Raw genomic sequence first — 26,619 nt, 5'->3', positions numbered from 1 at the left:
ACTTGTGATGTTAGTTGGCCTTTTATTACTTATTATTCTTTGTTCATCAAGCAATCACCAAAACAATGAAGATCACAACGAAACAAAGTACACAAGATATAGGCTCCAAGTTAGTGAAAAACCTCTCCAAGGGGAAAACCCAGAAAGAATGCTTCTCTTCTTATAGAATCTTCTTACAATGAGGCTTTTAAGACCCAAACACCAAAGCCTAAAATCCTCCCAAGCACCAAGTCAGCCCCTCTGCAAGATCTCTCCAAGGCAACTTCAAAATTTCGACCTTCTACAGCTTCGCTCTAGAATTTCGTCCCTACAACTACACCTTAGAATTTTGGCCTTGCAATTTCGGCTTCCTGCAACTAGCCACTACATAGAAACCCTAACTTGGCACGTGTGGATAGACAGAGAGAGAGATTATCCCAAGAAACTTCGACTCTTCCTTCTTTTCTTCACCCTTCTAGCTCCTTTTCTCCTTTGCTATAGCAGATCGAACTTGTGATGAATGAATGCTCCAAATGAGACCGAGCTCCTTGTATTTATAACCATTCTTGAGGGGTCGAATAGCCCTCCCTAGGCCGACTTGGTCTTGGAGGAATAAACAGCTTTTTCTTGACAAAAATAAATATTTTCTTTTGTTATAATGAGTCCAGTGTTTTAAGATTCGGCCGGCTCATAATCTATTCGACTAAGTTGGTCCGAGTCAAGGCCTCACCGGGTCAACTCGGCCAGTGAACCGGTTCGGCCGGCGGGGTTATTACTGAGCAGGTCGAGTTCGAGCCTACTCAGCCGGGTTGGATGACAGCGGCCCGTGAACTAGAAAACAACGATTTTTTTCTTGTCTTTTGGGGGACTCCAAAGTTTTCACTATGATAATTTAATGGTTTTTTGTCCCTAAATAAGTTTATCTCGTTTGATTTTGAGAGGTTTGTTTAGGTGGTATCACATATGTAGTAGAGATTCCTTAAGGGATAGCTTCATTCTTGTCCTGACGATGAACCACACTCGTTGGTTCGAAATGCGTTGACAAATGTATTATCATGTGATTTACGCCGAAAAACTTTTTCTCATTAGCTTCATTCTTCTTCAAAACCTTCCAATAGGTTCTTTGCCCCTTTCTTAAAGCAAACTTAAATTTGTGGCCCCAACCTTGGCCCTCCAAAGATGAGCATCGAGCCTTGAGTTGATTCCACGTGATGCTTCACCCCTTGATGAGCCTCCAAATGCTAAAACACTAAACTTAAAACCTTGGACGTTGGACTATTTGATGATATGCCCAAAGGACTGAAGATGCCCTCTGGCTGGCCTTGACCCTGTTTTGGTGGACGGTGCCTTCTTCCAAAGCACAGACGAGGATGGTTATCATTGAGATGACTTAGGAGGGCTAGCACATCCCTCTTTGATGCCAATGCTTACCCTTAGGGGTGCCATGTCACTCACATGCTTGAAAAGGGTGACATAGGGTCTCTCCTAGATGACATCATGGTGGAGGATGCACCTTTTGAAGATGTACACATGCACTTTGGGACTTTCTTGGAGTGAGGAACACTCTTGGACCCTTGTATTAGTTCCTTGATGACTTACAATCTATTTTGGAGGATAACGCCATTTCTAGCCTCCTTGGTTATGTGTTTTTGTTTTGATCGCTATATCATCATCATGTATGTATTGGACAGTGCACTGGGTACCATTTTGATATAATGGATATATTCATGAGCCTACTTTGATCATATGTTGTCTTCTATCTATATTCTAATGCTGTGTTTGGAAACAGGAATGAAAATCTTTAAAATTATGTTTTTTAATAAAAAAATAAATATTTAATGTATTTTTTACAATGACTGAGTCATTGAAATCGAGCCGACCGAGTCGATACCGAGTCGGAGTCAAACTCGGAGTCGACCCTCGGCCGAGTCGGAGTCGGAGTTTTAAAACATTGAATGAGTCCAAATGGGACTATAATACATGACATAAATTGTTCTTTGTCCTAAAAAGACCTAGAAAGACCTAGAAGCATGAAGAACATGCTTTGACCTAAACTTGAGCATGAAACCCATGCTTTAAATAAAATAAAATTATTTTCTTTCTTTTTCTTTCTTTATACAAAATATGCAATGTCATGTTTACAAAAAGGTCATTATGAAGACCAAACCTAGCTACAATTTCCAACAAATGGGACCCTTCTTCAGCTTCTCTCCCCCTAAGATCTCAGTAGAACCTCCATTGTTGGCTAGTTTCCCCATTCGTTGCACCATCACTTTCTGGCCCTTAGCCAAATCATTTAGGATGCTAATCAAATTGTTAAATTCTTGGTTTTCCTTATCCCCCATGATTGTCTCCTCTTTTTCAGAGGGTACTTCTTCATCTTTCTACCTTTTACGAGTTTCTTCTTCTTCTTCCCAAAGTAGAGTGGGTTCTCTGCCTTGATAATTTCTCCTATAGATGACACCTTTGTAGCGATGGTATTTAAAACTCATCGAGCCGCAGATATGGGCTGCCCTTCAAACCACAGTTGTCCAAGATCATGCTCTGATACCACTGTAAGATACCTGCCTTGGAATACCTCAGATTTTCCCACAATTTTTTCTAATTTTTGTTGAGTTTATCAGTGATGAGTTTTATCAAATAGTTTGTGTACACATGGATGTAGCTGCACTTTTGTAATTTAATTGAATAAAAGTAGTCACAGTAATACAATTTCATCATGAACATGCTTCAACCCAGCGATATATAATTTATATTATACTCAGGAAGGTACATACCATGGATAGAATTATGCTGCAGCAACATTAGAAGGAATAATATGAGAAATATCAGCTACCTTGGCATTGTAGGTTAGGTTGTTATAGGACAGATCTGAGAAATTCTTCCCACAGAGGAAAAGATAACAGAGAACACCTTCAAACTCCTACATGTCCTCAACCAGAAATGAAGTTATGTCTTTAGTAGCTCGAACAGGCATTAAATAAAGGACTAGTCCCTCTTGGAATTGTAACTCGACCTTTGATCTAAGTCACAGGGTTTGGCGAACCTGAAGCTTCAGGTTCGAAATTCGGCGAACCTGTAAAAAAAATTTGAGGTTCGTTCAGGTTCGGCGAACCTGAAAGTCGAACTCGAACCTCATCGAACTTTATCGAACTTCAACGAACCTCACGAACCTAATCTAACCGAATCGCGAACTTAAACGATTTTTTCAGGTTCGGCGGTTTTCCTTGACGGTTTTGTTGACGGTTTTAGAAAAAAACTAGGGGTTTAATAGCTTCACTTACAAGTAGCTGAATTGCTATGACTCAAACGCAAATGAAAAACGAGGACAACCCTATTAAGATCCAAGGCGCGGACTTTCGGATCATGTAGTTCCAAAGTACTAAGCATTCTGGTTTCCAACGTAAACATTGGAGGATTTGGATTTATTTTGAAGGATAAGGGTTTACTTCTTCGATTGCGGGGAAGTTTATGTAAAAATGACGGAGTCTGCACAAAATTTTTTCCATAATCATTATAGGTGTGTTTGAAATGCTACTAGTTAGTTTTTTAAAGATTTTTGAAATGCAACTAGTTCGTTTTTTTTTAAATAATAAAATTTAAAATTTAAAATTTTGTAATGAAAACTATTTTTAAAATTAATTTGAAAAATGAATAATTTTTTAAATCAATTTAAAAAGACAAAATTTTGATGTAGAATTTTAAAAATATTTTAATCTATTATATTTTCTTAATATTTTATTTTTTATTTAAATATAATAAAAATAAAAATTACTAATAAATAAATCAATTTTAAATTTAACATATATAAAGCTCATACATTATTGAATTTCTTCCGTGCATATATAATATTTCTTTGTGTTATCATTTTATAAAGCAAATAGATAACATAAAATCAAATTTAGACATTTCTTTAAAGGAAGAATTCAGTTTGAATACAAGCCCAAGAAGTTAACTGAGAAAATATTTGGACATTTTAAAAATCGGAATATTTGGAAAAAGCAAAAATATATTATGCGAAAAAACTAAAAAATTAAAATTGAAATATTATCGATGGAAGAGGTAAAGGAATCGTCTTTCACAGGATAAGAATTGTGGAATCGAGAATTTTGATATATATTCCTCTGCTACTATGCCTTCACCTATAAGGTTTTGAAGTCATCAGGGTTAAATGGTAAAATATTTGAATAATCCGAATGAAAAGAGATATTTGAAAAGTGTTAAATAGTTATTTTGTTTTTTATTTTTAGTTATTTTTATTTTTAGTTAGTTAGTGAACAAATTCCATTAGTTCAAACAAAATATTGATAATTTATATAAACCAAAATCATCATTTTAGCTCCAAAAATAATAAATAAAATATTCTTTTCCAGTCATACTAATCACCTGATCACTTTTCCAATCATACCATCTGCATTTATCAACCATCTATTTATATAACTATTTTAATCTTTAAAACACTAGTCACAAAACATTATTTTATTTATTGAAAAAAAACCACAGAACCTTATTTTATTTAAAATAAAAATAAAAACCAATCGGACATGGCACATGTAGACTTTTCATGTTTAGTAAATTATTTTCCCAAAGACCTGTGCCATTGACTAATTAGTAGAATTTCAAAAATTCTTTGAATCAGTGCCCCTTTAGCGTTGCAATCTTAAAAGCAACCAAGGTTGTGTTCAGTAACTAGTCATTATATATATATATATATATATATATATATTGAAAAATATGTATAGTCAAACCTAATGTTGAACCTCATTCGAACCTGATTAGAAAATTCGAATTCGAATCGAACTTAATCGTTGTCGAACTCGAATTCGAACTCGAACTGTGTGACATAGCCTCTGATAAGCGGCTGTTATTCGACCCTCAGGAGATAAGCAAACACGGCCCCTTTCAACAGTAATACTCAACCAAAAAGAGGACTATTTATGATAGTCACTCAACCAACAAATAATGAGGTTCAGACCTCAGATAACAAGAGTACCCAGCTTCCTAGAAAAGTTATGATTCGACCCCCTTGATGGCTCAGATATGGCCAACACGCAGAGAAAACTCGACCCCTCCCCCCTTCAACAGTGAAACTCAGTCCAAATACACAACAAGACTTGGCCCACAGAGCTAATGTAACTTGACCCTCTTTTCTAGAGAATTTTGGCCTCTTTGACAGTGGGAAACTCAGCGAAACTCAGCCACCTAACTCTGAAGGAACTCGACCCTAATACTCCAACAAACAATAGTGATTTGGTCCTGCAAAATAACCCAAAAAGTCATCCTCTTATTGGGTATGCTCAGCCTGTATAAGAAATATAGAATAGCAAGAGTCGGTCCATAAAATCAATTGATAACATCACTGAGTTACTTCCTCCTGCAAATATCTTCTTCCTAATGAAGCACAATCTCAGAATCTGAGTGATCCCGCTCCAAGACTAGCTAGGGTGTATAGTTTCAACACTGAAACCAGCGACTAGAATGAGGGTTTCCAAAAACCCTAGTCTCTTTCTCAAGAGCTCTCCAAAATTTTATTTTCCCAATGAGTGAATGGAAGAATGAGGAGAGACTCCTCAGTGTCCCTTTTTTATAACTCACTTGATTCTTTTGCCACCTTTTTACCTTTTTATTTTAATAAAGTCACTTTAGTAGGTTTTCTCACTTTATAATTTAAAAGTCACCTTTCATTTTCTTAAGACCCGTGTCTCATTTCCCCCCTTTAACTTTCTAAGGTTTTCCCCTAAGCGAATTTCCTTGATTAATTTTCTCATACTAGCCTACGAGCACTTATTTAGGCTAGCGGAATGTTATGAATATAATTCATATAAAAATAATAAATGTAAATATAAATATAATAATAATAAATAATAATTAATTAACTAATGGTTAGCTAGTTAGTAGTGAAGAGGCATGTCTTAGAGACATGACAATTCATGGAAAAGAACTTGCCTAGGGTATATAAGTAGGCCCTCATTCTCATTTGTAATCATCTCATAACTCATATCAATTCTTATACAATATTCAATATACAATTACATGCCTTACAATGGACATTTACGTTTTTGAAGTATTTTAAAGATTTCCGCTGCGTATATGACTTTTGGTCATTACATTGGTATCAGAGCCACGTTGGCAGATCCCGACCTTTGGCCATCAACTTGTCGTTGCAACTAAAGCGTTTCGCTACATGAGTTGGAGTTTCTCCGTTTTCGGTTAGGGCCTTGGCCACTTCAAAAAAAAAAAAGAGTTGAAAAGATGATAAAAGAAAAGAGTTAAAAAAGAATTATTTAATTAAAAAAAATAAAATAAGGCCTTTGGCCATTGACATTTCAATGGTTCTAGTAAAAAAATATAGAAGGAGAACATTCATATATATATAAAGGTTCTACATTAATGATAAAAAGTTCATGATAAAGTCAAAAGAGAATCTTTCCAAATATCTTTAAAATACTTCAAAGACGTAAGTGCCCATTGTAAAACATGTAACTGTATATTGAATATTGTATAACAATTGATATGAGATATGAGATGATTACAAATAAGAATGAGGGCCTGTTTATATACCCCAGGCAGGTGCCCTTTCATGAATGGTCATGTCTCCAAGACATGCCTCTTCATTACTAACTAATTAACCATTAGTTAAGTAATTATTATCTATTATTATTATATTTATATTTATTATTTTATATGAATTATATTCATAACACCTTCTTCCAACCAATTAAGACAAAGCCAAGGGAAGAGACTAGAGTGTCTTTCACAACCAATGGATTCCCTAGCTGATTAGTATAGCTTACTTAGAGCTCTTAGAGGCAAGGAAACACACAAAAAAGCTTCAACATGTGAAAGTTGTCCTTGAGGATGGTGGCCACTTTTCTGGGGTATATCGGAAGGTTCAATACAAGCCTCAAAAAAGGGTAAAGGTAATTTACATACCTGCAATGTCCCCATCTTCCTAGGAGACATAAGGGGATGATTCTGCTAGCCTAAATAAGTGCTTGTAGGCTAGTATGGGAAAATTAATCAAGGAAACACAATTCGCCTAGGGGGAACCTTATAAAGCTAAAGGGGGAAGAGGAGACACAGGTCTTAAGAAAATGAAATTGGATATACTTGTATTAAGAAAATGCAATTTAAGATGTCCAAGGTGTGGAATATTATTTAGTACCGAAGAGAATAACGATAATGAGCAGATGCAAATAAAACAATTAAAGGAAGAAATCACAAAACTTCAACAAAAGAATGAAGCATCAGAGAAGTAATATAAAAATCTCGAAGATCAGTTTCATGAAAAATAAACAGAAAGTAATGAGAAGATTTTGCGCCTCAGAGACCATAATCAAAAATTACTTGAACAGGACAAAAAGTCCAAGAATAAGAAGCAAAATTTAAAGCAAGAGAATGAAAATTCTAAGGAGAAAGTCAACGAGAATCTATCGAAGAAGAAACAAGAAAATTTGCGTTTAAAAACTCTAAATCAAAGGTTATTAGAACAAGTCAAAAATAAAGAAAAAGATACTAAAGACAAAGACGACAATTCAGAAAATGATGAACTTTCATGTCTAAGGAATCATAACCAAGCCCTACTTATCCAAATTAAGAAGCTTAAAGATGACTAGAAGTCACTAAATGACAAGATAGAACATCTTCAAGAAGTAGTATCGAAGTCTCCAGTCGTTTTAGTCCAGGTTGAAGATAAAGAAGCAAATACCAATCCAATCAAAATTGTAACTCAAGCAGAGGATAAACCTACTGAAGTGAAGACACATGCAGAAGTTGTAGTTCAAATGATGGACATTCCAAATGATGATTCAATAGCCAACTCAACAACAACAACGCCTGAAGGAAATCAGGAAACAACCACTAACATGATAAGGGAAAGTCCAACCAGAAGAACTATTTATCGACATCTGAATCACAAGAGCAGACTTTCCAATCAATCTACGTACCAGTATCACTCAGAACATAAACGACAAATTTATGTTCCCAAGAATACTGAAGTTTGCAGAATCCAATCCTACAATAACTATTCATCACAAATTTTCAGAGATCAGAAGATTCCATAGAAGATTAATCTAGGATGATCCAATCAGTTCTCAGTAAGACAATTTTTTCTATCACTCAGAGCATCATCTTGTATCAACAAAGAAGAAAGTCCAATGACGAGAAGATATTCTTAGTAAGATTTGAGGACAAAACTTCTTGAAGAGAGAGGCAATGTTATGAATATAATTCATATAAAAATAATAAATATAAATATAAATAGAAATATAATAATAATAAATAATAATTAATTAACGAATGGTTAGTTAATTAGTAATGAAGAGGCATGTCTTAGAGACATGTTTGTTCATGAAAGGGCACATGCCGAGGGTATATAAGCAGGCCCTCATTCTCATTTGTAATCATCTCATATCTCATATCAATTCTTATACAATATTCAATATATAGTTACATGTCTTACAATGGACATTTACGTCTTTGAAGTATTTTAAAAATTTCCGCTGCATATACGAGTTTTGGTTGTTACAGAAGATGGCATATATGAGAATGGTGCTTTATTTTGAATGTTGGAGGCATCTCAATTCCTAATTCTATTTGTCAGATTTGATTACAAATTTATGGTATATTTATAGTGCAAGATTGAAAGTTCTCTTTTATCTAAGATTTGGGTGCCATCTATCTTTTACTTATTAAATTTCATTGTAAATGAGTGCATTTTCAATTGAAGCCAACACCCTTAATCTTCTAAGCTTGAGTTATTATAAAATGGCCATAATTAATATAGTATTAGAGTTATTGAATACTCTAATACTATCTATTGTTGATGACACGATGAAAATTAGGAAAGCCACTCTTGCTGGTATTAAAATCTATCTACATCATATGGACAGGAGAAGATTAAGTTTCTCCAACTTTAGTCACAACTACAACAAAATGAGTTGTAGCAGAAGAGTCATCGTTCTGAACTGGTTCTGTTTCACAACAACACCCTTTTTGAGTCTAAAGTTGACTCCCATCAACAGTCAGAGATTAATCACATTTGTGAGGTCATTTCAAGAGCAGATTTACATAAAGATGCAAAGGTCCAACCTACATTTCCCAAACCCACATTAGACCTTGGGAAGGTGTTGTTAACAACATGAATAGAACCGGTCTTGGATATGACAAGGATGTGTCCTCTCATATTCCAAACTATTCCAAGACCTTCTAGTTTCATAGTGTTGGGTTTCTTCAGGATGATTCATCTTCACTTGCTCCTGATCCACAATGATAGCAGATTTGCAGATGCCAACATTGTAATTGAGTTGGCCATGTGAAAGATTAGTGTTTTGATCTTCACCCTTGTGAGCATTGTGGTAAGCACACTCATCATTCAAATAGATGTTCCAGTAACAAAACTCTTACAAGAACAAATATTCACCTTGGATGGATCGCTTCTTGGCAATGGTCAAGAACCAAGAAGAGATATTGGTCATACCACAAAATTTGTTCTCAAGTATTGACACATCTTGAAGTGGAGATTTCTTCATCCTATCGCCTTGTATCTGACAGGGGGGAATTGATGGTCAATTACTTGCTTCAAAGATTTATCACGCAAGCTTGAGCCACAACCTGAACTAGATTCAGCTGCCAGAGCCTAGAGTCAGAGTCAAACATAGTCAAATTTAGAGTTGTAGCTAGAGATAGATTTATGCTCCATGAGCATGGTTTTTGGTTGGTGGCTTGCCTTAAACCAACACTTGTAGAAGACTTCGGTTTCCACTACATCAGTTTGCAGTCATCTTCAAACCGACATCAGTTTGTGGTCATCTGCAAACCATTATCAGGAAGCACTTCCACCTATAGAAGACTTCAGCTTCTAGCCAGATTCGAAACTGTTCCAGGAACTGCTTTGAGCTTTAGTTCCAAAGTTTGTGGTCAGCCAGAAACCACCACCAGTAGATACCTTGTGTTCTTCTACCGCATTTGGTTTGTGGTCTTCCTTAAACCACCATTTCTGAGAGTACAGTCAGCCATTGGCTTCCATGCATTTTTACACTTTAGCTCTCTTCTTGGACTCATATACACCCCTTTGGATTAAGGGGGGAATTTGGACACCTAATCCATTAGGATTATGGTGTGGAATGTAGACAATTACTAGAAGTCCAAGAGACCTTGGAAGTTGAATCCAATGATCAAAAATTGTATTTATATATGTATCATCTTTAATGAAATGCAATTCTTGCCTATTCTTTCATTCTGGTTGCACATTCCAACAGTTTGCATATGTCATGATTGAAGTGTTAATAGGCATGTCCTCCAGTGGAATGATGTAGCAATTTAATGTTTCATTATACATGTTCACTAAACTATTACATTTTAAAACATTAAGTTTTAGCCTTGCTGCTATTGAAATCACTAATTAATTAGATATGTGGCATATATTATATAAATATTTATAATATAAGTTATATATTATAATACAAATATAAATATTATTTTATAAAGTGCATATAATGTTTAATACTTTATAAATATAATATTTAATATTTAAAAAAAATATACGGTAAAAAAATTATTTGAATTAGGAAATTTATAAACTAACTTATATATTGTTAATTTTAGGTATGTTCTATGCTAGAGCAATTTATTTCAATTTATTTTCCACATTAGCAATCACATCAGCATAAAGTAAACTGCAGATAGAACATAAATATAAATTGCAGAAGACAAGCCAAGACAAGAGGACACAAGATGTGGCGCTAGCCAAGGACAAACCCCAATGTGGGGAAACCCTTGATCAATTCTTCTTTTATGTTCTTCAAAGTTCAGCAAAGAAAGTGAGAGAGATAGTACATTTACAATAGAAGTCCATCACTTTGACTTTTGATATCGGCATGAGATCAATTGAAGACATATTGCTTCAACTGATTCTCTAAGGTGACTCGTTCACCTATCATAGTGCTACATCTCGTCTATTTGTTGCACATTACCATGTGACACCTTGTTGTACTATCACATGTGTTGAACCTTGATGACTGAGCTGCTCTCATCTTCATGCTGCTCATCATGTTGCATCTTCCATGGTCTTATTCATCATCAAGCTGCCCATGCTCATGATCTCATTCATCATTATGCTGACCATGCTCATATCATCATGCATCATTATGTTGCCCATGCTCATATCATCATGCTGCTTATTATGCTGCCCATGATCTCATACATCTTGCTGCCTTCCTTCGGAGACAGATGCTCCTGCTGTTTCGGCAGTTCCGGCTTTTCCGCCATTTCTGGCTTTTTCAGCTTTTCTGCCTTTTCCGATATTTCTGGCTTTTCCGGCGTTTCCGGCAGTTCCAACTTTTCCAGCAGTTTCAACTTTTCCGACTTTTTCGGCGTTTCCGGCTTTTCCAGTAGTTTCGGCTTTTTCGACAGTTCTGGCTTTTCCGGCTTTTCCAGCCTAAGTTGCAGGAAACGTTGGAGAAGGGTCCGTTTTTGGCCGGAAACGAAACGGAAGCAAGGAAACTCGTACCATACAGCCTGGAAACTCGTTTCCACGCTGTACGGTGGAGTTTCGTCTTCTAACTTGACTTCTTCTTGTATTTTATTTATTTATTTATTTATTTATTTTTTTAATCGCTTCTAATTTTTTATTAGGCGACTAAAATATCTTCTGGATGCTTCTAGATGCCTCTCAAGTTATTAAAAAGAGGATATTTTGAGTGGGGCAGCCTAATGTTCAAGCCTATGGCCCTAATGTTGATATGCAGTTCATGGTAATGTTAAATTCTTAAAGTAAAAGTGACATTCTCTATTTTTCATTTTCATCCTTTTACTTAAATTTTTAACATTACCATGAAATGACTCAGGATGTTTGAGAGTGGTTTCACCCTCATTGGATTTCATATGGAGAAAGTAGAATTTTAGATCTCACTCAAAATCCAGCAGACTTATCTGTTTTTCAGGATTTCAGAATTAGGGGGATTGCAATGTTTCCATTGGATTTTGTCATGTACTAGTGTATGGAACTTGTATTTAATCAAGAGAACCAAGCCCTCTATGCAGGGGAGACTCCTAATAATCAAAAGCATGTAGGGTACTAGGGTATGGAACTTGTATTTAATCAAGAGCACTAAGGTTGTTCAACTATGTAGGAGGAGATTCCCAATCAAGCACAAGACAAGAAATTAGAAATTTCTCGTGGCTAATTTTGGATATTGCTATTTTCATTATGTGATCATTCATGAGTAAATGTGATGTAAATTTAGAGACTTATAGTTTATGCATTAATAATTGACAATTTAATCATAATGTAATAAATTAGAATGTATCATATATGCTTAATGATTGCACATATTTCTTAAATGTCCTAATATATATATATATATATATATCGTTTCCCCCCCGTTTCCAAAATTTGGGGGGTCACGTTTCGTACCCATGCCCATTTCGGAAACTTGTACCCTTTTCCCCGTTTCGTGCAACTTAGGTTCCAGCTTTTCCAGCTATTCCGGCTTTTCCGGCAGTTCCGACTTTTCCGGTTTTTCCTTAGGATCTCTCCTTCTACTAAAACCCAAAGACAAGTAGAGAGAGGAAGAGATCCAAGTGTGTGTAGAAATGACTTGAAGTCCTCTTCTATTTATACTAAAACGTAGAGGTTGAATAGACATGACTGTTGGGCTTCTGAGCCTACATAAGTTGCTGGCTGACTTAACAATTTGTCCATAACATAAATAAATTCATAACTTCATAAATACTTATCGGAATCGGATGATCTTTAGATCAATCCTACACCTCTTAATGAGAGGGATCCAATAAAAATATCAGCTGCCATAAATAATATGACCCACATGGAGTTTGGCCCTAGTTGCCAATTTTAACACACACACACACACACACACACATATATATATATATATCAATTTAGTACAGTTGAATTTAATGGCGAACCTCATTCAAACTTTATTGGAAATTTCGATTTTGAATCAAACGTAATTGTTGTTAAACCTGAACTCAAACTGAACCACGTAACATAGGTTAAAAGTATGAACATGTCATTTTTTAACACCATACCCATTTTCCTATTTGAGATGGCATAGCATACAACAATTGAAGACTCACAATTCTCCAAATCATTTACTCATGTCTTCTTCATCAACCTCTTGAATTTAACTAGTAAGACACATTTGTAAATCCCTACCATGGCTATTTACATTCCTTGACTTTTTGCTTCATCTTCTCTCCACATCTCTCTTTCATATAGTTTGTCAAAGAAATTTAGGAGCGCATGTTAAATGTTTCAATGGTGGCCATCCATGTATCCCTCTTATGCCTTCCACTAAAATTAAAGAGCCTCTGGAATTGAAAATATATGACATTATGCAGATAACATCACTCTATTTGAAAATGAAAGAATATATACATTTTTGATTTCTTTGGTAATAAAAACATGTTTACATATTTCCTTTTTCAAAGTGGTAGCCACATTCTTCACAAGCAAAACCATTTCCCAGCGTTGCCTTTAGCGACTAAGATTTTGCTCTCATTAAAGTATACTGACCTAGGTTTCTTCATTTTTATTATTTCTATATGGGATTTATGTCGCTTACACTGCTTTGGTGTGGTCAGGATTTGGATTCTGAACTTATAATTGCTGCAAGTAGAGGACCAAATAGTGCAAGAATCTCAACAAACATAGCCGTTGATGAGCAGCAAATGAATGCTTTATTTCTTGACGTGGTAAAGTTTTGTTCTTTATCATTTTTTCTCAGAGCTAGGAATCTCGTGCTTTTAAATGTTTGCATTATCTTTTTGATGTGTTATTAAAGCATAAGAACCTAGATAGTGAAACTCAATGCCAATTTCTTGTAAAATTGCCTATGGCTTGTAAGTTGTGAATTTGTTTTCAACATGACCATTAGATGGACAGGTTAAATGTTTGTAGATGCTATTTTAAAAAGAACCAACAATATTGAACTTAAGAAGGAATTCAACAGAGAAATAAAAAAAGACAAAAATTCCACAAAGCACATATTAACAATTGATGATTTGAGATATTGATCATTAACACGGAGTTGCAAGTATGGCGTGAGAGTCCAAGCACAAAAATCTAAATCTTATGGCTACTACATTTTAAGTATTTTCATCCAACAAGGAATTTTATTGCAAAGCCAACATTCCCAAGAATGCCCAAACCTTATTTTTCTTTTTAGAACATATGTATTATGTTTCTAACACATCTAGATATTGCCTTGAAATATGGGACACTCTTACATGCTACTAAGAAATCTTGTGATTTGAAATGAAATGCTTTGATAAAACTTCCTAACAAATTTAGGCCCTCTATACCACAACTAGCTATAGGAAAATATAGTGTGTTTATACGAGTGTACATTTCAACAGATGGCATTAAGTTATGCTTCTAAACCACTCTATCAAGTTGCATCAACTCTAGATACATTATTTATTGTGCTTCAATGTAGTATCCCAATTTTGATTTTTCATTGGGGGGGATTAACAGAGTTTATTGGGGAGGTGCTAAGCATAGCACAATTTTGTAATCTAGGCATTGGAGACATTTTTAGCATATGGGACTTAGGAGAAATGGAAAATTACAGCTCTAGTGGAACGTGGGGGCCACAAGAGAAGGAAGTTCGACCCAATGGAGCAATTCGCACTTCTTGGAGGAGAGAGAAAGAGAAAGGGTGCGAACTAGTGGAGAGTGGGGGCCACCAAGGATGAGAGGGCCAACAATTATAAATAGAGCATGAAAACTCTCATTTGGATATCTTTTTTCATTTTACAATTCAACTCTAGTTCTCTTGCGCTGCTTAGCCAAGACAACCTGTGTTGTTCAGCACAAGGAATTTCCAAGTAGGAATTCCACCCTCATTTCGGAGAACTTTGAGTGTCTCCCTAGTGAGGCAATTTGGGGATCTCAATTCAGAGCTTCCATTGGACATCACTACAAGAGTTCACTTAGTTGTGCGCATTTCTTGGGCACAGAGGTATTTTTGCGGAGCACATTGTGGAAGCAAGTGTGGGTTAGAGGCTTCAGGTTTTCACAAGTAATTCTCTTATTGTTAGACCGGAGTTTTGACAGTGATTTGTCGGGCTGGATTGGAGGCTATTACTTGGGTCGATTTTTCTATCTTTTGACAGGGTTGTAGAAGCTATCAACCAAGTGTTGTTTAGGGGTTTAGAAAAGTGGAGCCAAAAGAGATAAGGGCTAGAAATAGGAGTTATTTCTTAGTGGAGAATTTAGCTAGAGTTGGGAGAAATTTTCTTTGGTGGATTTGGGCATAATTCAGTAGTATCAATACTGTGGGGCATTTTTTGCCCAGATTGGGCATTTCGCACTTGTTGGGGGTCTCCTAGGGTGTGTGGATTTAGCGCAAACCTTTCTGGGTTTTTGTTGGTTTATTAAGAGGAGTCTTCAACTAATTTTATAGAATTTTTTGGGCGATATTCGGGCCTGAAATCATCATTCTTATGGTAGGGCGTATTGTTGGTTAATTGGTAAATTTGCATCATTTTGTGGGTTTAGTTTTGGCTTGGATTTGGGCCAAACCCTTTTTGGGTATTTCTGGGGGCTTGGAGGGGAGTATGTGGCTGCAATTTCAAGGTGATACAAGGATTCTTCAGAGAATAATCTCCACTCCCATTCTAGCAGTAGCAACAGTTATTTTTTGGGTAGTGTGCAGTACCAGTTTGGGGCAGTATTTCCTTCGAATCAGAGTTGTATCACCTGGGGTTTGCATATCTTGCATAACAAGCCCAAGTTCCATTGTTCTCACACTTGTACTCAGATTTTCCCCATATTAATAAAATGGCTCAGATTTTATGCTTCTATTTACTAGTGTTCTAGATTGTGTACTTTGATTTCATATTTTGTCTGTTGTTCTTAGCAGTGTGGAAAAAGTCTGCAAAAAATCGCGATTTAATCCTAAAAATGTGATTTTTTGAACTAAACGATTTAATCCCCCGACTTTTTGGCGACATTTTCACAAAGGAAAAAATCGCGATTTTTCCGTTATACTCCCGATTTAATCGGGAGTCGACCCAAAAAGTCGGCCTCCCTTCCCAGGCCACGGATAAAGAGGCCGCAAAGGCGAAAAAGCTATAAATTGAAGCTTCCATCCATGCATTTTCAAGTTATTGCATTGATTTGTTTGTCATACTTCTTGCGAGCATAGCAGTCTCATTTGTAATCTGTCAGTTTTGAGGTTAAGATATGTTTTTGTTTTCCAAGGAAAAACAAATCTTTATACTTCATATTTCTAGTTAGAAAGCAAAGTATACATTGGCTAAGCCTCCAGGCTTTTAGTGATCCAGACTCTAACAACCACTGGCCCTTCAAAAGATTACAAAAGTACCAAAAGGACAGGCATACAACAGTCTTCCATAGAAAGAACCCCACACCATCAAAAACATTGTTACAATTGTTGAATGCTTCCAGAAGCAACAACAAAGAGGAGGTCATGAAGATCAAACAGCAACAACCTGTCCAAAAAAAACAAAACCAGTGCCTCAAAAAAGAACCCATTTTTCAGACAGGAACAAAGTACCTGTGAAATATTGTGACAGCAAATATCCTTCCTGCAATGAGAGCACATTTTGAAAGGGAATTTTCTTTAGTGGTGAACTCCCTGTAAATGTGGGGAAAGGTTATGTATTAGAAGTGGATTTTACCTCCAAGAGTTTTTGAATAATAGATGCCAAGGCTAGGTTAGTAATCTGACATCTACTGTTTTCTTAGAAAATAAGCAGCTTGGAGTCACCAAGCGTTAATTTTCACATCTACTGTGATACTCACTGTTAATTTTCATTGGACCTACCACCTGACACCTTATTACCCAAGCAGATTACAATCTACTGAATAAATGCATGACTTATTTCTTAATACAATTAGCGGAAACAAAAATTAAAAGGGGAAGAGGATCTCAGACACTGATTACTTGATGACTTTTAGATGACTCAATGATATACATTTATTATATTTTTTGTTGATATTTTGACTCTTGAGAGTTGAGACTCAGACAGGACTCAAAATTCAGGAGTTGCTTCACTATTTTGATATGTGATGTAGCACTAGACTTCATATACATATTATATATTAGTTTTCTTTGCATTTTTATGTGGAAATGCATTTATTTGATGTTGTGGATACTCTATATGTTAAAAAAAAAAAAATTGAATAATTTTGTGTTTTTTTAATTTTGCCGACTTTTTCAAAAATCTCCTGACTTTGACGAGTTTTTCAACTTTTGGACCCTTGCCGAATTAATCCCGACTTCGACTTTTTCCACATTGGTTCTTGGCACATGTTTGGATATTATTGTTAATTTTTCCATTAGGAATATTACAGTGGTATCAGAGCATCATCTTGGCTAGTATTGGGGTAGTCAATAAGATCATGGAATATTTGAGCATGTATGTACCGTGATGGGTGAAACCATAGACAAACCCATGGCTCAAGGAAGATTTAGTATGCAGGAATTTTGGGGTGGAATCCGCTGGAACAATGAGAGGTTGGCTCAGTTGAGGAAGGTGATGGATTAGATCCATCTCATCCTTATAACAGAGACACTAGAGGTGTGCAGGACATGGGGGTGCAACCAGTTACACCATGTTGGGAAAGTTGACTGAATCAGGGCATCAAAATGTTGGCATTATGACATAGGTGTTGTCCTTGATGGCAACTCACTTAGGACAATTCAGATGTGATAAAGGGCAACTCACATTGCAACAGGTCAATTCAGAGGTAACAGGGAAATGGTACAGAAGAACATGAAATTGGAATAAAGGACTATAGATCAGAATCAAGAAGTTGAAGAAAAATGATGTTTTAAGTCAGTTTAAGTTGTATACGTAGGTTCACCTTATCCAAGCAGCGTATACACATTGGTTCACAGAACAAAAAGGGCGTATATGTATGCACGCACTTTCACAAGAGGAAAAGCACATATGGGTTGGAAAATCAAGGAAATTTAGGATTAAAGAATACCAAGGGTCAATACCATGGTATTAGCCCACAATATTGAGCGGAGTAATGGTTATTTGATCCCGTCCAAGAATACCATAGGCTCTAAGTGTTGTTTTGGTCCGAGGTATTGAGGAAGGCCAAAACTATATAAGGAGGAGAAGATCAAAGGACCAAGTGTGCAAGTGAAAGGGTTTCTCAGGAATACTTCTATCTGAAGTATATTTTATGTTGCAGGGGCTATGATTATGATATGATCTGAAATATTTTGTGCACCTTGGATACAATGTTGGATCAGGATCATGAGACCTGAAATGACTTATCATTGTATGATTTGATATTGGTTGGGCTAGATTTGATTTCTTACGCATGTTTTATTCTTTAAATGTCATGATCTATGTATGTCTGAAGTTTGGATTAGCAACAAAGTTGTAAGTTAATATTTGTAGATCTATACGCTGATTCGCCTTGGTAAAGGAGCGTATACACGCAGGTTTGACTCTTTCAAGTAGCGTATGCAAAAAGAAAAGCCTATTGTTCAGAAATGATTGATCTGTCTGATCAGTGTTGTTGTTTTACAGTTGTCTATCAATGAAGTCTTTTTAGATCTGAAAGTAAAACTGAATGCATAAGGAGTTTGTGTCTCATTGACTGATTGATTACGTGAGAAGGGTTATATTTGTTGTTGACTGTCTAAATCTCTGTAAATTGACAGTAGATGTTCAAAATATTACTTGGTACAGATTTGATTCAGAAGTTTGTATGATTCAATAGTTTGGAGGTATATGCAGGTTTTGTTACAGGAAGTAGCGTATACATACAAGTTGGGTTCATTAAAGTAGCATATACATTCTGATGTATGATTTTTGAGGTTGCAGCTGGTTCTAAATGATGATGCAAGTTTCTGGGTTTAGCGCAGTGTTTTTGTGACAGTGATCTGACTGTTCAGATTGACTGGTTGTTAGTTGATGCAGTTATTATTATAGAGTTTGAGCTTCAAAGTTTCTGATGGGTCCAGTGTGAAAATTTGATGAAACGAGGCCTTCATATTGTGTTGTTGTGTACCAGGAGCATCCAGTCTAAAAATTAATGAAATGTGGTCCCTGGAGGAAGAGAGAAGGTCGTAGCCTTCTGTAGGCCGACGCCTACATACTAGTAAACATATCGGCTAGTACAAGAGCTAGGGGGTTGTAGCTCCCTTCCAATAGAAGCTGGAAAACAAGAGAAGGTTGTAGCCTTCTACAGGTGGGTGCCTGCGTACTGGTATGAGTCTGCACCAGTACAAGATTGTAAACAGATTTTCTTTATATTAAGAAGACAAAGACGACAACAACAGGTGGTTTTTCTCCCGCATTGGGTTTCCACCTTAAATCTTGGTGTTCATGTGTGTTGCTTATGTGTGATGGTTTATTATGTTATTACTGCACATAGTTATTGTATAATAAGATACTAATACACTGATTGAAGATCAACACATGATAAATTAACTAAATCATAAGTTTTCTGGGTATACACTGGTTTCTTTAATCACAATAGTGTGCACATGCAATTTCACTTCACTGAAGTAGCGTATATAAATTTGATTGGGAATGAAAGATTATTGAATTGTAAACACTGATTGACCCGCCTCACCCCCCCCTTCAAAATTATCTCCAACAATTGGTATCAGAGCAGGTCCTTCAGAAGAAGCTTGATTGCTTGAAGGGAGATCTTTCAAGATGAACAATCACAAAGGCATGGGATCTATCATACCACCAATCTTCAATGGGAGCAACTTGGTATATTGGAAAATAAGAACCATAGCCTATCTTCAGTCGCTTGGAGCCTATGTTTGGGAAATTGTGGAAGGAGGATACCAATTTCCAGCAGCAATACCTACAGATACAGCAGGTAAGAAGTTATACGAAATGAATAACAAAGCAGTCAATACTTTATTGGGAAGTATGTCAGAATCAGAATTCGTCAAAGTCATGCAACTCAAGACAGCGAAAGAGATATAAGATAAAATCATTCAGAGCTACAAAGGGGACTCCCAGGTAAAACGTGTTAAGCTCCAAACTCTTAGAATTCAGTATGAAACTCTTAAGATGCATAGTGATGAAAGTATTGTTAGGAAGGTTTTGTGTGTAAATGAGATTGTTAATTGTATGAAGAATCTGGGTGAAGAGATAAAGGAGGCTACTTTAGTAGAGAAAATTTTGAGATCTTTGTCTTCTAAATTTGAGTCAAAAGTATCTTCCATAGAAGAAAAGCAGGATCTTCAATCTATTACTATGGTTCAACTTCATGGAATTCTAACTGCCTTTGAAATGAGGAAAGGAGGTCCATCAGATATGAGAGAAGCCGCTTTCAAAGCTTCAGCTAAAGGAAAAGAAAAGGAAGAGCACAATGAATTAGGATATATTTCAAAAGAAGAAGATGAGGTAAACTTTGTCAAGAAGCTTCAACGGGGCTCCAGAAGATTCAAAGGTAAGCTACCATTCAAATGCTTTGCTTGTGGTAGAGTTGGCCATTATGCTGCAAAATGTCCTCGTAAAGATACTCATGAAAAAGGAAAGGAATCTGCGAAAGGCTATAGAAAACAAGTTGTTAATAGAAGTTACTATACTCATGAAGATAGTGATGAATTATCTAATAGTGACAAAGATGAAACTGAACAAGATTATAAACTACTCATGGCTTATGACAATGACAATTTTTTGGATGCCTTAGAAGAGGAAGGCTTTTTTGAAGAAATCACTAAACTCAAATATGTTTGGAAGAAAAGAATATGATCATAGACACATTGACACATCAACTCACTGAAAGAGAAAAGCACAATGAAAAACTAAAATGTGAAGTTGTGGGTCTAAGAAAAGAACTTGAGAAGACAAAATCTCTTAATCTTAGATTTGCTAAAGGATTAGAAACTTTAAATGGGATCATCAAGGTTCAGCGTTCTCCTCTTATATGGATAGGACTTGGATATACTGAAGAATCAACCCAATCACAAAATCCATCAGCCTCCACCAGAAGCTATCTTGATGCAGCAAAGACTAGTGAACAATATGTCAATCGTCAGCAAAAGCTTTAAAGTACTCATTAGGTAAATCATGTTCAATTTACTCTAAGGATGAACATCAATAGAAGCATCAACCAAAAGGTAAACAATACCAAAAGATTCTATGATCACAGAAAATTCTTTAATGGACAATGTTTTTCATGCCATAACTTTGGGCATAAGGTTGCTCAATGTGTTGCTTACAAAACTATCATGACTAGAGAAGCACGAAATCAAAGGAGCGTAACAGGAATCAAGAAAAGTTCTTATAATAACTTTTCTCCTCTTGAAGATGAAATTGAATGTTCGTTTTGTAATAACTTTGGTCATGAAGAATCTGAATGCAGGAGCAAATTTCGACCAACACTTCAAAAGGAGCAAACATCATCAAATTCCAGGGTATGGAGAAAGAAGGAATTTCAATCAGAAAGATGTGGCATAGCTCTGTTTGCAGAAGGACAAGAAAATCAGTGGTACATTGACAGCGGATGCTCTAAACACATGACAGGTGATAAAGAGAAACTTCATTCATATAATGCTTTAGAAAAGGAAAATAATGTCTCCTTTGGAAATGACACACCAACTGTCATTAAAGGTAAAGGTTCTATTTATTTGAAAGAAAAGGTTAAAGATGGAAATGTCATGTATGTTGATGGTTTAAAACATAACTTGTTGAGTGTTAGTCAAATGTGTGATCAAGGAAATGAAGTTGTGTTTCGATCAAATGGATGTGTGGTTCGTGAGCTTGATACAGGAAAGACCGTAATCAAAGGTACAAGAACTCCAAACAATCTATACATACTAAAAGGAGGACAAAAACAATGCTATCTAAGCAAAACATATGAAAACTGGTTATGGCACAAAAGATTGGGGCATCTAACCTTTTCTCAAATAAGAAAAGCATGTAGGCTCAAGGCAGTGCGTGATCTTCCAGATATCAGCGTCCCATAAAACACCATATGCAAACCATGTCAAGTCGGTAAGCAAACCAGAGTTCATTTCAGTGAAAAAGAAGGATCAGCAAGTAAGCCTCTTGAACTCATCCATACTGATTTGTGTGGACCAACAAGGAAAAAGTCACCTCGTGGAGAAGAATACTTTATTTTATTCATTGATGATTTTTCTAGAATGTGTTGGATAGGTCTACTAAAGCATAAAGATGAAGCATTTGAAAAGTTTAAAGCCTTCAAAGCTTTAGTTGAAAATGAATCAGATCGAAAAATCAAATGTCTCAGATCTGATCGAGGGGGAGAATTCATATCAAATGAATTTTTTTATTTTTGTGAACAACATGGAATAAAAGGGCAGTTCTCTGTTGCCAGAACTCCTCAACAAAATGGCGTAGTGGAAATAATGAACAGAACAGTTCAACAAATGGCTCGAGCTATGCTTGATGAATCTGGAACTCTTGCCACCTTCTGGGGTGAAGCTGCATTTACTGTCGTGACTATTCTCAACAAAGCTAATGTTCGGGTAAATAGTGATTGAACTCCATATGAACTTTGGTATGGTAACCCTCCCACTGTAAAACATTTTAGAGTTTTTGGAAGCAAATGTTTCATCAAAAAGACTGATGAAAAACTTGGTAAGTTTGAACCCAGAGCAGACGAAGGAATTCTTCTTGGTTATTCATCTAGAAGTAAAGGATACAAATGTTATAACAAGAGACTTTGGAAAATTGTTGAATGCATTGATGTAGTAATTGATGAAGCATGCAGAAATCCGGAACAGACAAAGGATGATGACAATGAGGAAGACGGTGAATTCTTTCCTGTATCAAATCAAAATGATATAGAGGAAGAAACCAATGAAGCATCAGAAGAAGATACAACTGACAGGGAAAAGACTCCATCTAGGTATGTTCAAAAGAATCATCCAGAATCTCAAATTCTAGGAGAAAAAGGGTCTGGAGTACAGACAAGAAGAACTCTTGTAGGAACTTCCAGTTATCTAGCATTACTATCCTCCATAGAACCACAGAATGTTAATGAAGCTAGCAAAGATGAATGTTGGGTTAAGGCAATGAATGAAGAACTTGACCAAATTGAAAAGAATGATACTTGGGAACTAGTTCCTAGACCTCTTGATAAAAATGTTATAGGAACAAAATGGATATTCAAGAATAAATTGAATGAAAATGGAGAGGTTATTAGAAACAAAGCAAGACTTGTATGTAAAGGGTATGCTCAACAAGAAGGTATAGACTTTGAAGAAACATTTGCACCTGTTGCCAGACTTGAAGCCATAAGAATGTTTCTTGCTCTTTCAAGTTTTCGGAAATTCAAAGTGTATCAAATGGATGTAAAATTTGCATTTCTTAATGGAGAGTTAGAAGAAGAAGTCTATATTGAACAACCAGAAGGATTCATTCTAGGAAATGATGCAAAGCTTGTATGCAAGCTCAAAAAGGCTCTTTATGGACTGAAACAAGCTCCAAGGGCTTGGTATTATCGCCTTGACAAATATCTACAACAACAAGGGTTCACAAAAGGATCTGTGGACAACAACTTATACGCCAAGATTGAGAATGATAAACTACTAATTATTGTTGTTTATGTTGATAATATCATCTTTGGCAACAATGAAGAATCTATGAGTCAGAGCTTTGCTTCAGTTATGCAGCAAGAATTTGAAATGTCCTTACTTGGTGAACTTATTTTCTTGGTCTACAAGTACAACGAACAAAAGATGGTATTTTTCTTTCACAAACTAAATATCTCAAGCAAATTCTGAAGAAGTACAGAATGGTAGATTCTAAACCATTATGCACTCCAATGGTAACAAGGTGCAGTCTCAGTTCTAACGATGAATCACCTACAGTGAATCAACCAGCGTACAGATCTATGATTGGAAGTCTGCTCTATCTAACAAGTACCAGACCTGATATCATGCATGCATTGGGAATTGTTGGAAGATTCCAAGCAAATCCAAAGGAATCACATCTTTAGGCTGTAAAAAGAATATTCAAATATCTTCAAGGAACTCAAGGCTTTGGTCTATGGTATCCTAAAGATACAGATCTTACTCTTCATGCATATACAGATGCAGATTGGGCAGGAAATGTTGATGATCGAAAAAGCACCAGTGGAGGTGCATTCTATATGGGATCACGGTTAGTATCTTGGTTTAGCAAGAAACAAAGTTCGATTGCCTTATCTACAGTTGAAGTGGAATATGTGGTCGTCGCATCTTGCTGCACACAACTACTCTGGATGATGCAAACATTGCAAGATATTCAAATCACATGTTCTCCACCCATCTCCATTTTATGTGATAATACAAGTGCCATCAGTATTTCAAAAAATCTTGTCATGCACTCCAAGACCAAGCACATACCCATTAAGTACCATTTTCTACCAGAACAAGTGCTTGAACAAAAAGTTAAATTGGAGTATGTTCCCTCCAAAGAACAAGTTGCTAATATATTTACCAAACCGCTTCCCAGAGAAACATTTGAATATCTCATACACACGCTGGGAGTAGTTTCTGCATCATCTTGTTGTTAAATATAGTTTTCAGAAGAAGGTTCCTATACGTGAGTTTCATGAAGTATAGTCGCGTATATACGCAGTTTCTGTGGCTGAAGGGGCGTATATGTTTTTCTGATAGAAAAACAGTGGGTCAGACTCTGACATGGGTGCTCAGTCTGATATTGATGATTATTGTCTGCTGATATGCTTTGTTCATTGATTTTTATCTGACTGATGAAGATGCCTTGATGAATGATTTGTTGACAATGCACAGGTAGCACAGGTTCAGGGGGAGCATTAGCCTTATCAAACATTCTACATTGTTGGCATTATGGTTGCTGATTTCAGCTATGGTTTCAGATATTCATATCAATTGTTGCATAGGTCATGTAGAGATCTAGGGTGTAATATGTCTCCTTCTATCATAGTCTATTTTTGAATGAGTCCTATTGGACATATGATGTAATTTGTATCCCCACTATGCATGGGAAGGATGATGTAATAATTGTTTTTCAGACATGTATAAACAATTGGTGTATCCCCACTTGGTTGGGTGATTGATGTATGTATGATTCATTGGTCTTAGGGAGGTCATACTCACTTAGTTGAATTATAGAGTCATGTTATTCTTTTGAAACATATCTCTGCAAACTCTGCATGTACTCAGGGGGAGCATGGTCAACATAGTGTATCTCAAAGGGGGAGATCTTGGTCCGTACTTTGCCCTTGATGTCAAAGGGGGAGAGTATTTTGGTGTTGCTTGATATCTCTAACAATTTCTACAGCTTGCAGTAATCAACACCAATATGGTTGCCATCAATTCCAAAGGGGGAGATTGTTGCCATTATGATACAGGTGTTGTCCTTGATGGCATCTCACTCAGGACAATTCAGATTTGATAAAGGGCAACTCACATTGCAACAAGTCAATTCAGAGGTAATAGGGCAATGGTATAGAAGAACATGAAATGGAACAAAGGACTACAGATCAGAATCAAGAAGTTGAAGAAAAAGGATGTTTTAAGTTAGTTTAAGTTGTATACGCAGATTAACCTTATCCAAGCAACGTATACACGCTGGTTCACAGAACAAAAAGGGCATATACATATGCACGCACTTTCACAAGAGGAAAAGTGTGTATGGGTTGGAAAATCAAGGAAATTTAGGATTAAAGAATACCAAGGGTCAATACCATGGTATTGGCCCACAATATTGAGCGGAGTAATGGTTATTTGATCACATGCTCTAAATGTTGTTTTGGTCCGAGGTATTGAGGAAGGCCAAAAACTATATAAGGAGGAGAAGATCAAAGGACCAAGTGTGCAAGTGAAAGGGTTTCTCAGGAATACTTCTATCTGAAGTATATTTTATGTTGTAGGGGCTATGATTATGATATGATCTAAAATATTTTGTGCACCTTGGATACAATTTTGGATCAGGATCATGAGACCTGAAATGACTTATCATTGTATGATCTGATATTGGTTGGGCTAGATCTAATTGCTTACGCATGTTTTATTCTTTAAATGTCATGATCTGGGTATGTATGAAGTTTGGAATAGCAGCGAAGTTGTAAGTTAATATTTGTAGATCTATACGCTGGTTCGCCTTGGTAAAGGTGTGTATACACGCAGGTTCAACTCTTCCAAGTAGCGTATGCAAAAGAAAAGCCTGTTGTTTATAAATGACTGATCTATCTGATCAGTGTTGTTGTTTTACTGTTGTCTGTCAATGAAGTCTTCTTAGATCTGAAAGTAAAACTGAATGCATAAGGATTTTTTGTCTGATTGATTGATTGATTATGTGAGAAGGTTTATCTTTGCTGCTGACTGCCTGGATCTTTATAAATTGACAGTGGATGTTCAGAATATTACTGGTTGGTACAGATTTGATTCAAAAGTTTGTATGATTCAGTAGTTTGGAGGTATACATAGGTTTTGTTACAGGAAGTAGCGTATACACGCAGGTTGGGTTCATTAAAGTAGCGTATACATTTTGATGTATGATTTTTGAGGTTGCAGCTAGTTCTGAATGATGATGCAGTGTTTTGGGTTCAACACAGTGCTCTAGTGACAGTGATCTAACTGTTCAGATTAACTGGTTGTTAGTTGATGCAGTTATTATTATAGAGTTTGAGCTTCAAAGTTTCTGATGAGTCCAGTGTGAAAATTT

General features: G+C 36.1%; 1 protein-coding gene across 2 annotated transcripts in view; it reads left to right on the top strand.

Moving 5' to 3' along the window:
- LOC149157997 (Protein kinase superfamily protein) overlaps window positions 1–26,619 on the top strand; it is a 349,830-nt gene that overhangs the window by 304,785 nt on the left and 18,426 nt on the right. The window contains exon 10 of one of the 2 annotated variants that reach the window (XM_089436080.1): window positions 13,585–13,695. The exons of the other annotated variant lie outside the window; for it this stretch is intronic. Coding sequence (XP_089292206.1) covers window positions 13,585–13,695 — 111 coding nt within the window. The remainder of the gene's footprint in view (window positions 1–13,584; window positions 13,696–26,619) is intronic. 2 annotated transcript variants of the gene reach the window in all.

The sequence above is a fragment of the Pinus tabuliformis genome, chromosome 5_2 (assembly GCF_031772625.1).
Source record: "Pinus tabuliformis cultivar Carrire ecotype Pingquan chromosome 5_2, CPIR1, whole genome shotgun sequence".
Classification (NCBI taxonomy): Eukaryota; Viridiplantae; Streptophyta; class Pinopsida; order Pinales; family Pinaceae; genus Pinus; species Pinus tabuliformis.
The sequence above is the reverse complement of the archived record's forward strand: the minus strand, read 5'-3'. Positions and strand labels throughout refer to the sequence as shown.